Genomic DNA, 19,078 nt, shown 5'->3' with positions numbered 1-19,078 from the left:
TCACATATTGTTTACGGTAGGAAAAGATAAATCCTAATGGTTTTAGTAGGAGTCACCCTTCATTAGCTTCCGTATTTCGGATCAATCTGCTTAGACTCCCTTAATATTCAACCAACTGCAATTTGCCATACTAGAAATTTAGATGTACTGTTTTATGACGAGTGCACATTCGTTTTTAATTTGTAATTTTAATACTATTTTAATTTTCTCTTTTATATGCTGCAGTATATACATGTATAAGTGTACAAGCTCATCGAATTTAATTCAATTAAAGATGTCTTAAAATAGTCAGTAGTACATTTCGGATAAAAAATCATTAGTAGTAAATCTACAGCACAGGAAGAGAAAAATTTGCCATTAAACTCAAATTCAAGAATGTTTTCTTACATCAATTTATAAATCAATTTTCCAACACATATGTCCTACTTTTCAATCTGTAATAGTCAGAAAACACTCAATGCAACAAATACTACAAAATATTTAAATATACATACACAGGCATTAATAGTCATCTCTGTACCATAGCCCTCGCTTATAACTCGACGACCGACACTAAAATTCTGGTTGATTGCTAAAATGCCTTACAGAATCATTGTAAGCATTAAACAAGGAAAAATAAATTTTGACCATAATAATGATTATTGTGACAATGTCCTTTAAACAGATGTGTCAAAATCAATCTTAACATTGTATGCACGATTGGAAGGCCGCACTTCAAAAATTGCTTACTATTTTGAAACAAAATCTATTAAAACACATACCCGAAGTTTATGGGTGGGTATCCCGGTAAATCATTTTCTCTTTACTTTCATCGTTAATAATTGTTAGTTACGAGAAAACAACAAAGCATGTCTTTTTCTAGGATTTCTAATAATATTTGTTAGTTTTGTAATTGATCATGACTTTGTCATTACGTTGATCAATATAAAAAACAAGATATCTGTGAGCCAATGCGCACTAGTGATACCCCCGCTCTGATGTGAATTTGCAAAATAAGCAAAGTCGACATTTAACAGAAAGCTGGCATCCGATTGGTACATAAATATATCCCACAATATGGCATGCCTAAACAAATAGTGTGTTAAAATTTCAAGCATCTGCGATAAATAGCTGCTGAGAAATCTTTGAGGAAAATTTGTTTGAAAATTTTGGCTAAAATAAACAATGTACTCATTTAACAGGAAGTTGACGTCCGATTGGTACAGAAATATATCCCACGATATGGCATGCCTTAACAAACACTGTGTAAAAATTTTAAGCATCTTCGATAAATAGCTGCTGAGAAATCTTTGACGAAAATTTGTTTGAAAATTTTGGCTAAAAATAAACAAAATCGTCATTTAACAGGAAGTTGACATCCGATTGGTACAAAAACATATCCCACGATATGGCATGCCTTAACAAACACTGTGTAAAAATTTCAAGCATCTGCGATAAATAGTTGCTGAAATTTTTGTTACAGACGGACGGACAGACAGACGGACGGACGGACGGACAGACAGACACATAAGGGTAAAACAGTATACCCCCTCTCCTTCGGAGCGGGGGTATAATTATGGTTGTTGAGGGTTTTGTTATTTTCAAGGGAAAATGTTTAAAATTTTATGAATATTGGTTTGAATAAACAAAAATCACATTACTTCGAAATACCTGTATCACACATTTCACCCGTGTATCCAGGTTTACAGCCAGCATCACATCTTCCGGTGGTAGTGTTACATGCTTTGTCATTTAAGCAATGCCCACTGCAACTAATTAGACATCCTGGACCATATGTACCAGTTGAACATTCTAGACAAATATAAACAAATATCATACATTAATTTTCTAAACATTTGTTAACACTAACCGAATTTGGTTTTTTGTACACATTGGACAGAATTATCCCTGCAAAATTGGTCTCAGAACAGCCGCAACCTAGTCAAAAATCAAAGTTAAACTTTAAATTAAGTTTAATAAGAAACTTTTTTAAAACCAAAATTGTTTAATAAACTTTGATTTTCTATTTTTATAAAGGAGTTGAAATAATGTTAATGCTTGCAAAAACAGTTTATCCTGCCGTCGGTCTCTCCATTTCTCTGTGTTACATTGTTATGTATTTAACTTTGCCAATGCCTTCAAGAATATGTTAATCTATTTCTGCTATCTCACACGACTTCAGATTTTTTTTATAGTGAACTAGTTCATTTATCTGTGTGTAATCTATATTTAATTAATCAATTAATAGATATGTAGCAGCCCGGGATCACAAACTACCCTCTAACTCATCGACATTTATAATTATGTGCCACGTTAAGGGGTATTTGCTTTCAACTAACACACCTTGCATTTTTGGGAGATGATTTTAATCAACTATCCTTTGCAGTTACTCTTGCAAACCGAAACTGAAACAGTGTTTGGACCTAGGCACAAATCATCACCGCTGACAAGAGTGAGTTCTTAAAAATAATCGATAAATTCGATGTAATGTACGCTGAAGCATTTTTTACAGGAAACTTATTTTAATACCTAAGAAATAGCCAGATTTTAAATATTACGAACAATTTAGAAGTTTTTTGCAGTCGTATGTATTCCTATGCCAGAGTTCAATATAGTCTCGTTTAACCATCGGCTGTCTCCGTACATCTCCGACAATCAGAGAGTCAGTCTTTATTTAGAGGTTGCATCATCAAGCTATCACGTGACCTGGTATCTCTTACTTGTCGGAGATTAACGGAGACAGTCGAGCATCTGGTTGAACGAGACTAGAGTTCAGTATTGGTTGGATCCATACCCTTTTTGATATATTTCGAATACCGATACATAGTTTGATGAAATCAATTCTATTTTTAAATATTACACAACATGATTCATGAGAGGTTTTCTCGAAATTCTTGTCGGAAAAGTCCGACAATCCATATTATAAAATGACTGCGTAATTCAAATAGAGATTATAAACTACTTGCCAAGCAAAATGAATAAGATAAATAATAATCGATAAAATCAACTCCCGTCAGTACTTCACTACTTTGATTCCAATTTGTCGCAGTACACTCCAATCCACCTATCTAAACATCCATGCTACACGAAATGTTGTTATGATTACAAGGCTCGTTGTCTTTACAGTGTCCAACATACTTTATCATTCATTTTAACATCAATTCTCTGTTAAGACCAAAAAAACGTGGCCACGCACTATCATGGAATTGAATTTTATCTCTCTGACTTGAAAGGGTGTTCCATATGAAGGCTCTCTGTGGGTATATTTTTCTCAGTTCATACTCAGTTTCCATAGCAACGACATTGAAACATTTTGCTTCTGGTCAAAATGACATATAGAGTACCATTATATAAAAAATAACTCGTATGCTCCCTATATGCATAAAGGTTTGATCATGACATTGATTTAATTTTATAAGCAAGTAATCAATGTACTTATTCACATAAATTGATTTCAGTGAAATGTACAGATAACAATACCATAGGTTTGTGTTTCATAGATATCGCTTATAAACTAGTGAAAAACAGGCACATTAAATAATATCAATTAAATTTTAAACAGGCAATTGAAAGCTGGAATAAACATTTTTTTTAATAAGATAAGACCTAGGTCTAATAAATACAACCAAAATTGGCTTGGGTATATTCACTGGCTTTCACTTACAACTATTTTAATTTATCGCTTTTCCACAAAATCCAACTTAAAGTTACTTCCCTTTGTTGACTCTTATGTGTTGAAGTACAAAAAAGACGTCACAACAAAATGACAAAAGCAGACGTTGGAAAAACATGGATCCAATTGGGTGGAGAAAGCATTTGATTTAAGTTTTAGTGTATTTAGAGTGAGTCTCTAATGAATTGGTGAATATGAAATGAACCATGCTCTATTGGGATTTAGCTTAAGTACCGACTTGTGCTGCATTCAAACCTTTTGTAAACATGTGACTGTCTTGTACAATTAAAACAATCTTGATCAAATGAAACAGACAGAGATTTCCTCTACTTAAGTTTATGTAATCTGACATACAAATCCAGCACTCAACCAAGGAAGCTAAAGAGCTACCAACCTGCAACACGTATGTTGGAATGCAATACAACTAAACATTCCCACCCTGTACTGATGGTGTGGAAGATGGAAAGAATCGCAGTGTGTACTCTTCAAGAGTGTCAAACCATAATGAGCATAGCTCTGAGGATATACTGTTTCGTACCCACGGCGATTATATATATATAATTACAGAAATCAATTATTGCCATGCGTTTTATGTGAAAGTCAGATCTGGTGTCAGTGATGTGGTTTAATTAACTTAACCCAAATTGTCTTTAATATATAATATGTTTGAAATACCAGATCTATATCCCCATCATGTAGGATTTACTCTTTTTGAGAACCCTCATGAACAAGTGAAAAATAGGATCATAAAAAGGCAGTCTATGGAGATAACATGCAGTTCATAGCAGTCCTTATTATCGGTCAAGGTATGTATATTCGCATCCAAATCAAATAATTTTCAACCAATCATAGTCTGTTCCAGCTTCCAGCGCTTGTTGATTTTCTCAATGAATACATCAGGTTTGAATGTACAGAATAAAATTTAAAAATCAGGTATCAGATTCCCCTGGCAAACAAAATTAACCCCCCCCCCCCAAAAAAAAACCTCTCCAATTATTAACAGTAACACCCAGGTCCTTCATGTTATTCGCAATGCGAAATTTTAGTGGTTATTATTTTTTTATTTGATAATTTTAGGTTATCTGTATATTGATACTTAAAGTAATAGAACCCCACGCCCTCCGAAAAAAAAGTTTTTCACCTCTTTGATTTGTATACTTCTTTTGCATCATGTTATATTTCATACCTAAGTTGTTTTGGGGTTAGTTTTATTTTTTCCTGATTTGAGCCATCTTAATTCAGCAAACTGTGAGGAAAATAAAATTTAGAACAGACTACTTAATTTTGATTCTATAATGTACATATAAAGTTAACAGCATTAAAGTAAATGTAATGTAAATGTAAAAGTGAAGATAAAGGTAATTTGGAAATGTTTAAAAAGTTTCATATTTGCTGTAAATATATTAAAATACAATTGTAGGATTATGTGTATGCTGCTTTAATTTATTTCAAATGCCATTCATAATTTTCCATACTTTTCAATGACAAATTACAATTCATAATAGCATTTGCACAAGTAAGCAACTTGCCCGAAGAACAGGTTAATATTTTTGTTAATGTTGAGCCCTGTTATGCTATAATTAAAATCTAATTCAGTTGCAGCTGTTAATAAGTGCATGCAGCTATAGACTAATAATCCAAGTGAAAATAACATTAATCAATATAACTTGATATATTAATTAAAAGCCATTTCCTCTTTTTCACTTTTTGATTTTTGTACATGTAAACATAAACTCTTCAGGATTTTGTTTCTTATTTGAAAAAAAACCAGTCACATTTGAACTTGTCTGTTGTGGTATTCTATGCGAAATACATACATGTAAATGATTTTATTTAATGATCCATGCATGTAATATTTTACTTTTTCAACATTGCAGAGTGTTGAGGAAAATGGTCAGAACAATCTAGTGAATACCCAGACCAGCAAGACAATCAGATATACAATGCTTAATCAACAAATAATGAACAAACTGAACTCGCTAAAAAATTGAGTAACTCAACATTAATTAATTGTCACTTTGTTGTGTATTTTTATTTTATTTTCATGATTTGGAATATATTTCTAATATTTATTTGAAAAATTATTTATTTTTATTTCTGGAGTTGCATTGAAAAGATATATCATTTTCCAATTGTGCTGATATTTGGAGTTATCTGACCTTTATCATACCAAAAACTCAATATAAGCCTTCTTAAAGTGGTAAAAATCATAAATTTTATTATATATTCAAGCAGTTAACCTATTTCATTGATGGAAAATATCTAAATACAGAATTTCTTGCTATCCTTATTTGTTAAGACTTTTTGATAAGGTCTTTTTGCTTGGAGTTATCTGCCCTTTGCAAAAAATATATAGAAACAATTTTTATAAAGCCAAATTAAATCATCCTGATACATTGAATTTAAAATATTTTAAAATATTTAATCAGTTTCTCATTTACTTGACCAAAAAAAGTATTTCTTAAGGAGTTTTATGATCAACCTATTGTTAAAAAAAAAAATTATAATTTTTTTAGGGGGATGGGAAGGTGTCAAATTTCCAAATTTTGGAAGTAAAATAAACAAAAACGAAAAACATACCCACTCTGGTTTTTATAAATAATATTTTTGTGAGACTTTCAAAAATACAGGGTGAAAATTGAAATATTAAAATTTAGAAATTTTGGCCATCTTTGAGCCACCAGCTTTAAAATAAACAAGGACATTGAGATTTTTTTTTCTCTTGCATCATGACAATCTATATTTGTACTATGTATATTATGTGTGAAATATCTTGAAAATTAATAAAATAGCATGCCCTGTGACTTTGAGTTTACCTTATTTTCCAACTTAAAAACTGTGTATTTGGGCCCTAAATAATTGAAATTGGCGATCATGGCAACCAAGGTAATATGCATTATTTTGATGGTGGATAATGTCATACCTTATGAGTATCAAACACCTGAGAAAGCTTCATCAAAATCTGAGATAGTGTGTGCCATGACCCTATAGTAATATTTTGGTCTTTACAGAGAATTGATGTTAAGTCGTAACATCAAGATTGACACTCCAACGAAGTATTAAAAGATCAATTTCAATATACATAAAACCATGGCCATAGTAGTCCACAGAGGTCATGAAAACAGGTTTTAACTTTTTTCTTACCATTTCTGCAGAAATCGACTATCCATCCAGGTGCACAACTGTAACAGGGACCATTGAAAATGTTACACCTTGGTTTGGACAATTGTCTATACAGGGTTTATCAAAGTTACTTCCATAAATACCAAGACGGAAACATCCTTACCAGAAAAAATCAAAATAAATACAATTTTGATTACTTATATAACTACACGTATAATTGTTCTGAAATGACAATTTTCAAAGTAAGCAAAAGGTCTACAAAAATATATTTTCAGAATAATGTTTATCTATATCAGTTGTTCAGAATTTCGAAACTTTTTTAATTGCGTGATAGGAGAGTAAAATAATATGTAAATGTAAAAATGTTTTTAATTTAAAATTTTTATCGAAATTTAGCTTACGTGTAGATCCCGCTGAAAGTATTAAGTACCCGGTAAAAACAAAATTACGTTGGAAATTCGGACTAAATTTTTCAGATTTTGTTTTCCGCTTAAACATTTTTGGCAGTACTCTAATATTAAAAGTTAAGATTTATTATTTAAGTCTGTCAAATTTTCCATATTTTTTGTTGGTTTTACCTCACTTTATCTTTAATTCAACCGAATGCCACGAATTGTAAAAATATCGAAAAACGCTTAAAAAACGATAAAAAACACAATATCTCAAAATTTTTATCATTGACCTCATATAAATTTCTGCAAATAGAATAAGGTCAATATAAGAAGTTTAATACTATAAATGTTTTGGTATTATCATCATTCAATTGTTTGAAAAATGGGATAACAAATGGGTAGGAATTTAAAAAACTAATACAGGAAATTCAGACTGGGATATATTAAAAAAAAATTTGTTTAAATATTTATGCTTTGTACCTATTTAGTGCCACTACCATTCGTAAACTGTGTTTCATTTTTTAAAGTGTTTAATTATTTGTGATATTTGTACAGTTATAAAAAAAAACACACACAATCGTAGTGTAGACTTTTATGGGATTTTACTTGATGTTTTAAAAAATATTCAATGGCCATTAACTAAAAATGTAGGTCATTGACCTACTTTTTTGAAAGTGGAAAATAAACTACAAACAAAGGTCTATAACATACAATAGATGGCTTTTCATTATCATCAGTGGATTTTTTTTTCATTCTGAGTAAAGGTCATCCTTAAGGCAATGCATAGGGATTCAAACGCATCGACAAAATAAAAGAAAATCTGCATGTTGTTTACAAAAGAAGTTAATAATACAAACTTATTTGTGCATTACGTAAGTTCTATTGGATTTGTTAGTTTGTTTACCGTTTTATACTACTTAATTATACGAAAATGTGCTACACATGTACAAAATACTAATCATAAAGTGATGATGTTATGAGAACCACTTTTAGAGTAACTGTTTCAAAAGATGAAAATTTTCGTGACGTTGATCTGTTTTCTAACATAACGTCAATACCAAATAACAAATTTGAATATGTTTTGCAGCTATCAGCCTACATGATATATTTTTCCAATGAGCTAAAACATTTATTGGACTAATATAGTTTTTAAATATATTTTTTTTTTAATTATTTCATTAGAATTTAATTTTAAAGCATATCTGACACACATACCTCACACAACTCTATGTAAACAGTTCTATTCCTGTAGCCTTTAGGGTATATTTTTCCTTTCTTTCGTTCGTAATAAAAGATAATTTAACATCTGTTTCTTATAAAGTTTGTATTCTTTATGATTATATAGTTAGTTGGTTTGTTAATTGTAAATTTAAATAAGCAAAAACACAAATACCTGTCACTATTACTTCACACAGCTCTGTGAAAACATTCGCAGTTTCGTATCATACCGGATGCTTTGTTCCAATCAACCTTTCATTGTAAAATATCATGTAATGCCCAAGGGTTATACAGTTTGTATTGAAATCCAAGGGAGGTAACACTGGTCCATTCTTGTAACAGAGGTCACCACTGTGCCTGTCAGTTATGTTAGACACATAAAAAGAAAACCCGGCGAAACGACCCCTCTGTTTCATGGCTGTAAAATAAGCAATCAAACGTGCAAAAAATTAATCGTAATCCATATCTATAGACATCAAACGACAATCAAAGGTATATAACTTTTTAACATATAAAGGGGCATGGTCACAATTTTGGTCAAATTTTATCAAAGTTTAAGTAATGTATTTGTAATGATCAATTAAAATTCGAGAGTATTCGTAGAGAAAATCGTATAGTTATAAGCAAGATACAGAGCTTTGTTATGTAAACAAGGCTTTTTCCATGTTTTTCCTTACATTGTTTCAAAATACTTATAAAGTATCTTTTAAAGCTGATTTTTCTATCTGCTAATTCTTTTTTAACATAAATAAATAGTTCCTAGCTTTTGTCACTTTTTTGTCTAAAATTGGAAATTCAAAATTTAAACAAAAAACATGACCTGAGTTTTGTTTACATAACAAAAAATTGTGTGCTCTGTATCTCATTTATAATTTTACGACTGACAATCAAATTTTGGTTGACTATCAGACATGTCTCACTTAAGTATTTAAAACAAAAAATTAAACGTTGACCAAAATCGCGACTAAACCCCTTTAAATTAAAAGACCATTGTTTTTGGTTTTTATACCGAAAGTTAATGCTCTGTGTGACTACTTACAGAACTGTGGATAGTCCTTGAACTGTATCCTTATATTGTACACATTGTATACATCACCAAGGTCTACATACTACCAGGTACTCTTATCGGTGGAAGTCTGTCCAATTCCTTCAATCCTGGTACAGGTGTGTATGTCTCTATCGACAGCTTTATCGCCGGTACACGTTGGGCAGGAAACAGAAGTTTTGTATTGCATTGTAAACTTATTCGTTGATAAATCATCTGAGGAATAATTCGACGTATTATTAAAACACCAAGTTTGTTTTGGTTATACTTAAACAATAAAATTCCTTCTTTGTTGATTTATGAAGACATAAAGGTAGCGACATTGTAGAAAAAATACATAAATCGCTTTAGCGGGTTATGTAATTTTTTCTGCAATTATTGCTACATATATACCTTCATTACCTGCATAAATCGTCTTCAATGGTTTTACATCATCATAATTATTTCATGCAGTCCGTGATTTGTCTTGGCTGTTGAAGATTAGGACAAATTGATAAATGGGGAGTGTAGATAATAGTCCTGACAATTTCAACAGAGCTTTGAATAACAACCAATTTCATTATTAACAATCTTCAAAGCCGATTTTCGTCTGTCCTTATAGATCAGATAGTACTTTTGAACAAAAACTGAAAGGACTGATTAATATCATGATAGTGACAATGCCACATAACTATAAAAAATATTTGTCAATGATAATTAATGCAAGTTCATTCATTACATGCGTATAACTATTTTCTCATTTTTTTAAAAAATAATGAAATGTTCTCATTAAACATGACCATACAAACAATTTCATGTACGTTGAGTCTTCTTGCACGTAAAAATAAAGTTTGCATGAGAATAAAATAAAAACATATATGTTTCCAGAAAGTACATTCTGATACAATTAACCGATTAATCGGTCGGAACGTCATGCGATTAACTGATTAGCAATTTTATAACAGATTGCCATCTCTGATATATTTTATATATAAAATTGCTTGGATTACGTCAAAACTTGTATTTCTATTAAAACAAACATGTTAAGCCAATGCAAAGATTATCTGTGTTTGATTGTATCATCGGATCCAGTCATTTACATTTCGAATTTTAAATTCCTCAATATTGTATTACAAAATTGCCGAATATAGGACTATGTTAGAGAAAATGGATGAATAAATAAGCAGTGAAAAAATCGGCTTTAAAAAGGTAAAAGAATAACCTGAACATACTCCTTCCAGATGACATATAATACGTAAAAATCTAGTTGCGAATTTGAAAGCTTCTCTAAAAATTGTTGAAAATTCTAAATACAAAGTAATAAGAATAGACAAGACTTATTTGACAAATCTCGCAATAAAAAATTGGCAAATATATGAGAAAGAACCTAACCTAAAATGACAAGAATCATGAAACTAATTATACATTCTCATCATGATCTTTTTGATCACCAAAACACACTTTTTCCCTACCCGCTTTGTATCTTTAGATTCATAGATTCAAAAGAGACCGCCAATTTAACCTTTCATGTAAATAAACAAGCATATTATGATCCCAGATGGAGTATATAACAAAACAAAATGAGGACAAAAAAAATTCAGACAGCTCATTTTTAAATGAAAGTTTTTATATCTAAATCGCCATTACATGAAAAAAGTATTGCCACTATACAACTCTGAGAAGGGTACACCATTTCTCCATATAAAGTTTAAATGGAAGCATACAATTATGATCGCAAACAAGGGGATTGTGGTCAAGTACTTTGAAGTGTACCGACCAAATGATATCAATAATATTAATGATTTAGTCAGTTACTTGCAAATAAAATAACAATGGTTTTATAAAATGTAATTAACATTTTCAATCAGTTTGACACATGCAATTAGATAGATTTCAATAACTTTAGTTTTTTAACCCTCTAAGTTGGAACAAATACTTGTCCAGACCCATAAGAGCTGACATGAATTGATTTTATAAATACGCATTGTTTTCCTATTATCTCCGAACAGCGCCACGTTATTTTTCGATTATTTTACTACGAGCATCGCCACACACCCCTCCCCTTCGCTTTATATAAGGACAAGAGCACTAACCATGATTCACCGCATTTAGGTCATTTATTTACCCTAACACATTACAATGGAAATAGAAACACGTTTAAATTAAACAAAATATGACAACCACTGCATTTGCAAGGAATATTCAATAAAAGAGGAAATAAAACTCATCTAAATGATGACAAATAAATGTATAGTACAAATAGATACGATCACTGTAGACTGTTTACCTGTGTCGTATTGTTATAACATAGCACATTTAGTAAATCGTGAAGTGACAACATGGACTTAAAAAAAAAGAGGCCCAGGGGCCACATCGCTCACCTGAGCAACAGTAGCATTAACTCTGATCAAATAAGCATAACAGCGTCAAAATCAAAATATCTAGACAACTAAGTACAGTAGATCTGGCGAAAAAAAAAAATCTGCCATATTTTATTTTGGTAAATACCAAGCCCCTTTTGTTGTTGTACCTGTAAGATTTTTCTATATTCCATAACCCCCCCCCCCCCCCCCCATTTTGTGGCCCCACTTTTCTGGAGGGAATCATGGTTTGATCAAACTTTAATCTGCATAACCGGTGCTTTAACACAATGTACTGCTTTTGGGACTAAAAACTTTCCCAGAATATTTTTAAAGATTTTCTCTAAGTATTCCTATATAAAAATTCATCTCGCCATTGCGGCCTCACTCTACCCCCAGGGACTAGGATTTAGCAAACTTGAATTTCCACTACCTGAGGATGCCTCTACACAAGTTTGAGCTTTTCTGGCCTAATAGATTTTCTCTATACATTCAAATGTAAAAATTCATCTCCCACTGTGGCCTCACTCTACCCCCAGGAACTATGATTTAAAAAAAAACTTGAATATATACTATCTGAGGATGCTTCTACTCAAAATTTGAGCTTCCCTGGCCTAATAGTTTTTGAGAAGAAGATTTTTTAAGATTTTCTTTAAATATTCCTATGTAAAAGTTCATCCCCCACTGTGGCCTCACCCTACCCCGGGGACTATGATTTAAACAAACTTGAATATATACTATCTGAGGATGCTTCCACTCCAATTTGGGCTTTCCTGGACTAATAATTTTTGAGAAGATTTTTTAAAGATTTTCTCTATATATTCCTTTGTAAAGATTTATCCCCCCCCCCCCCATTGTGACCCTGCCATACCCCCCAGGAACCATTATTTGAACAAACTTGAATCTACACTATCTGAGGATGTTCCCATGCCAATTCGAGCTTTCCTGGCCTAATTTTTTTTAAAAGAAGATTCGTGAATTAAATTTATTTTTTAAATAGCTGCCTATTTATAAGCATATTTTTTCTCTAGATGACACGTCTCTTTAAAAGACTTTATCCATAGGTTTGAAAATATAAACAAAGGATAAGTTTTATTTTCAAAGTTTATTAAAATAAATTAGCTTACGGACATAACTGGAAATGATTTATACGATATTGATATCATTTATTCACACAAAATTTCAATTTTTACATTAAGTTCCTTGCAGTAACAACAAAAACACTAAAGAATTCGTATAAATAAATGTTGTCCATCTACACTTCTTTGAACATTGAAATAGATTTTCACAAATGATACTTTTACGATCCATAAAATAAAATTTGATTGAAGCATTCTACTATTCCACCTAAACTTAAAATCTTTTAATGGTAATTTACATAATTGTTTTGAAATAAAAAAAAAAAAACAGCTTCGCTAAACAGTGTTTAAGTAGTTTGATAGTATGATACGACGTGAGGTGTAAAACGTTGTTATATCTTATACGTCTACTTGATATTTCTTTATTGAAACTATTCTTGAGTAATGTCCATAAAACTTTATATTAATATTAAGTTTCATGGCAGATAATTTCATTCTGATTTTAAAATGTCAAAACCACATATGCAAGACACATGCTTCACAAGTTATACAAAACTAAGTTGTTTATTTATTTATGTAACGATAACTTGTACATTCATACTTTGTATCTATAAATTATGACAAGTTCAAAATCCTGCTTTGCACAAAAATTTGACCTTTTCACACAAGATGTATTAGAGTAAGGAGTGTAAAAACATGTGCATTGTTGCAACGGAAAACGGGAGTAATAACGCCATTGAAAATTGATAACATTCAACAATAAACATGTACCTCAGATCTGATTTCATCTCTTGGGGGCAGCTAATATATTACGAAATATTTATAGCCCAGTCATAGAATATTCTATAATCAAAATCAAGATTTATTAAAAGTCAAAGCCCAGCGACTTAAAAAATTATTTTACTAATTTATAGGTTTCACAAATTCAGGAATTATTATACATTTTATACATTTGGAACTATTCATAGACTTTTTAATTGGTAAATATCGGTAGGAAACAACTTAAGAACATAAATACCATATATATATATATATATATTTTCCCCATTTTCGCAAATTTTGTGAAACGCGAAAAAACCGGATATACGGTATATATCACAACAAATTGGGAAAAGAACCTATAATATATGAACATTAAAGAAATTATACACGATACCTTTCAATTGACATGATGTATACATATATATTTAGTATCTCTAAGTGAATCAGGTATGAAAGATCGTTAAATCATTTCGTACAAGAATGTAAGAACAGAATAAAATGCATTTTTATCTGTTTGTCTTATTATATGCAGTCAGAGGTAAAATATAACAAAAAATCCCCAAAACATGAAACAACATTCAATGGACTCGAAATTTGTACAGAGATTTCAATTTGTAAGTGAGAGATTGTGATAGGCAGTTTCGGCAACACACAATTCTTGATAATGCTGTTCATAGTTAGAGTTGTTCTTTTGCTGGGGTGGAGTCATGGTTATGGTGGCGTATTGTAAAGAGAACATTTTCTTTACAAGTTTGTTGTATCTCCTAAAATAAACATCATAGTAAGGAAATAACAAATTTCGCTTTATAACATTTCATTTTAATGGATAAATTTTACTTTAAGGTGGTTTCATACTAAATGATTTGATTTAAAACAATTTTGTTGTCTTGATATTATCATTTTTAAAACCTTAAAGGACATATCGCATGTTTCTAAAGTATACGACATTTTACATTTTTTGGCTTCCTTGTGTATCTAATAATTACTCCTAACAGTTTGTTAACGGTATAAAAGCGGTAATTAGCCATAATATCAATTTAAATTATAGCCCCGATCGTTTAAAAACTCGTTAATTAGATAGCGTGTCACGTGGTACAGTGACGTCACATGCGACCTTCTTCGAACAGCTGATTGTAAACAAATTGTAGGATTAGCATTATCTTCTTTAAATTTTGACATTCATTCACCATGTAAGTTGTTTTTTTTACATGCTGACTAAATAAAAAGAATCTTATTATTCAGTTGTACATGTTTGAGCCACTAGTACGGATAAAAAGCGATGATATTGCCGAAAAACCGACGATGAAGTCGGCAATGACGATCAAATTGATCGACGTGTAAACATTGTAAACACAACTTAGTAAGGATTGTAGCTCAAATAAATCTGTTAAAGGTGTTTATTTATTAAACTGTACAACAGTCTTGGTTTTTGGCGTTCCTAACGACTCAGAATGTTCATTATTGTAAAACTGTGGTGCACAAGAAGCTTCTTTCTGATCACAACTTTCTAAGGTTGTTTACTCTATATTACAATGGATTATAAAAGAAGGCAAGAACGTGTTCCTTAATTATTGTTTATTTCTGTAAGATCCCACCTCCGTATTTTTTTATCCATTTACGTATAAATGTATATCAACAAACTTTGTCTATTTCTCGCGTAAACAATCAATATCGACAACTCGATCCATGACTTCTCCCACAAAAAATAAAACTCACAGAAATCTCACCTTCCGTACTAAAATTATGATTTCTGCAGAGGTGAGCTACATGTATGAATGAAGAAATCATGTATAAAAAACCGACGCATACATGAACGTATAGTTTAACAATAAGAAAAAGAAAACAGCTAATGAAGCGAGGCGGTATCCAAAATGGCGTCCCCTCTCGTTATTTTTCTCCGATGAATTTGCGTTTTGTACACAGGCCCCTGTGCATACACTTTTCTTTTTTTTCTTTTTGAGAAATGAATACGATTTATTTATGAAACTATAATTACACAAAATGTACCATATAATTAATAATATATGAATTGAATGTTTATTTATAAATCCTATCGTCGACAGATAGACCCCTATTTGTCACAAGATTTCCGCATACTTTCGTAAAGGAAACTTAAAAAAAACAACAGTCGAAATCCCCATTTTCGGTGGCTAAATCACCCGCAGGAGGCACAGAACACCATCATGTCCCGTTATCGGCAATTTAATAGGTGATAATTAGTTTAATTGTCGTTTAAATCTAATCCAATTACAAAGATGGCTAACAGCACCTTCTCGCTTGAGGTCGCATATGACGTCACATATCATGGCGGGTAGATCGAGAGAGAAAATATGCATATCGCGACATTTGAATTTCATCGCTTTCAGACTCACGAATTAGGCAGAATATTTTATGAAAACGTTAATAAACTTCATTTTTAATGAGTATAGAATGATTTTATTTAAAAAATTCCGAAAATTGAAAAACATGCGATATGTCCTTTAAAAAATTAAAAGTAAGTAAGTAATCAATTCATAATTACTTATTTTCCTTACCGAAAATTCTACACTATGTATACCCCCTTTAGGTAACACATTTCCAAACAATTTTTATTTGTTTTTGCATTTTTAAAAATACATTTTCAAGTAAAAGAAAATTTAAATATACGTTTTAATCAAATATGATGTGATAACACTTTACAGTTTGTCAGTTTTTATTAATAAATTGATTCAAAAGAATTTATCTAGGAGTAGAATACCAAATAGAAAAAAGAAATTAACTTACTTTTGTTATCTATTGTTTAACATTTTTCTTGCTAGTTTAAGTTTGTTTCTTTGCACAAGGAAAGCTAAAGAATATACTAACTTATTTTCTTTCTACAACTTTTATGTATACCCCATTTCTTTCAATTAACCTGACCTTGGGAAAATATCATTAATAACTTTTTTCCAAAAATTTCTGAGTGAATCCGATTGTATGTTTTGAAAAAATCGGGTAAGTCTTTATTTCTAAGAGATATCCCTGAGATAAACTGAGTATTTTTGTAGAAACTGTATGAAATGTACAAGTGTATACTACCATATAGAACTATCAGTGATGACATTACGCGAGTAGGGACCCACCGGTACCTTAAAGCATACACACATAAAAAGAAGACTAAATTATGTTAATTAATAAACTCTGTTTTTGCTTAGGAAATTAAAAGCACACAAATAATTATGTATTTACCATATATTAAACTTTTCTAAATCCTTAAAATAAAACGATATTGTATGTGCTTGGTAATGTTCATAATCACCAGATGATATCTTACCTCACAAAAAACAAAAAGGCAACGACTAAAGAAATGTTTATAATGATTAGAAATGACATTCCAGCAATGTACGAGGATTCGTTGTCATTATCATTGGACCCGTTCGTCTCTGTAACAGCTATTAAAATAATGAATACTACTAAATTTATTTTGATATTCATGAATTTTATATATATATATATATATATATATATATATATATATATATATATATATATATATATATATATATATATATATATATATATATATATATAAATATATATATATATATAATTTTCACTTTGTCATAAAATTGTGTTTATATATTTAACATAAGTCAAAATCAAAAGCTTTGACCAACACATTAACGACGACAGTATCTACAAAAACAAACGTTAATGACACTTACGTTACGTTATTTGTATTCGAAGGAAATATAACTATGAGATTTACAAAGGCCCTTTGACAATTGACGAACGAGCAGAAGCGACAAAATTAAATATTCGTGCAACCGAGATAATCGCATATTAAAAAATATTCTTACAATATTCGTACAATCTACAGTGACCGTTCTGCGATGCAAACGCATTAAATCTTGCGATAATTCATGCGTCTTTATGCGACTTTATTAGATAACCGCTGACCGCTTGGTACATGTAGTCAAGCCGTGACCATGGCGACCAATTTTTTCGGCTGCGTGAAATGGATAGCCTAAGTAACGGTAAAAAGAGTTGGAGTGTTGTAAGATATTGCGATAGGATAGCACGAGTGATCAGGTGATCGGAATATTAAACGTCTGGCGATGAGATTCGTCAGACAACGCTCGTATGATCATGCGTTTCATTGTCATTCGAGTCGGAGGGAGTACATATATCACCCGCTTCCGGCACTCTTCAGTAAAAAAGTTGAATGCGAATGAAGATTCTGCCCAAGAAGATGACAAAAGCAACATTCAATAGAAGGTATATATACTAGCAGCAAAACACGGCAATTTGAATCTGATGAGCGTTCAATGATAGTAAAACGTTGCAAGATTACATGATACACGTTGACCAATAGTCTCATGGTCGCTAAACACACGCATAAACAGTTTCGATTCATCTTACGACCTTACAAATCGTGCATCACTCTTGTGAGTACACAAAACGTTGTAAGACGTTGGCACTTATGTTCGTGCGTTGCATTGCAATAATTGGGATCGTATTCGGGCATCTGACTAGTGTGCAAGTCCAATATTCTGTGGAGACGTAATTAAACCACTAATACTTATGCAACGAAAACGAAACATCGTAGGAAGTATGCGAGAGCTCGTAAGAAGCTAAAACATTCCGATCGCAAAGTGTTGTGCGCCAATTGCGTAAGGATCTTAAGCCATTTTGTACAAACAAAATCTCTTTCTGAAGAAACTGACTTTAAGACTAATATTACGCCGACTCTTTCATTGTAAGTGTTGTAAGACAGGGGTATTTTTCTTAAATTATATTTAATAAATGAAAACTGTACATATACTTAAAATTATTATCTTTATAAAATTTGATTGTTTAGATAATCAAATCACAAATGTATCCAGTTTTTTTTATGCTAATTTTGGAAACTCGTTTTCATATAGGGTTAGGTGGTAAAGGACAGTTTCGCTCGAAAGACCTGGTAAAACTTTAAAATAAGGATTAAACACGAGGTTTTTGATGGTTAATTGAGGGGTATAAGTTACTAGAATAGTTGCTGCATTTATTTTGTAGGTAGAGGAGATCATGTTTATTTCATTGATATATGACGTTTTAGTACTGGTAGCACTTTTCATCAGATATGGAATGAAAATGCGAAATTGGGCCCAAACTATTCACGGAAAAATAAGGTAGGCTTAGAACACGAAATGTTACTCGAAGATAAGGTGTATGCCCCCCCCCCTCCCCAATCAATTGGTGATTATTTTTATGGGTAGACATTAACCAACAACTTCTATAGTATTTTGTGACAATTGCTCCGGACCGGAAAGGTGAAAAAGGGACAATTTATAAACAATATTTTAGATCCCTAGTTATTCTACTTAGTATTAAATAAATGTTGTACATATTTTATTTTGAACTGCATAAATATTCTTAAGAGTCAGAACCGTATGTTCTGAGCATACAAGGCATTTTTAGCAAATTTGAAATTTTTTTAAAGAATTAGATTAGAAATATGACCACTATCT

General features: G+C 31.2%; 1 protein-coding gene across 1 annotated transcript in view; it reads right to left on the bottom strand.

Annotated features, from left to right (window-relative positions):
• Positions 1 to 13,995: 13,995 nt before the first annotated feature.
• The window catches only part of LOC136270288 (protein draper-like), a 32,154-nt gene continuing 27,071 nt past the window's right edge, over positions 13,996 to 19,078 (bottom strand). The window contains exons 10-11 of the mRNA XM_066067527.1: positions 16,903 to 17,020; positions 13,996 to 14,374 (exon numbers count right to left, since the gene is read on the bottom strand). Of these exons, the coding sequence (XP_065923599.1) occupies positions 14,218 to 14,374; positions 16,903 to 17,020 (275 nt within the window). The 3' untranslated portion in view covers positions 13,996 to 14,217. The remainder of the gene's footprint in view (positions 14,375 to 16,902; positions 17,021 to 19,078) is intronic.

Source organism: Magallana gigas, chromosome 7 (assembly GCF_963853765.1).
Source record: "Magallana gigas chromosome 7, xbMagGiga1.1, whole genome shotgun sequence".
Taxonomy (NCBI): Eukaryota; Metazoa; Mollusca; class Bivalvia; order Ostreida; family Ostreidae; genus Magallana; species Magallana gigas.
This window is presented reverse-complemented; position numbering and strand designations above follow the sequence as displayed.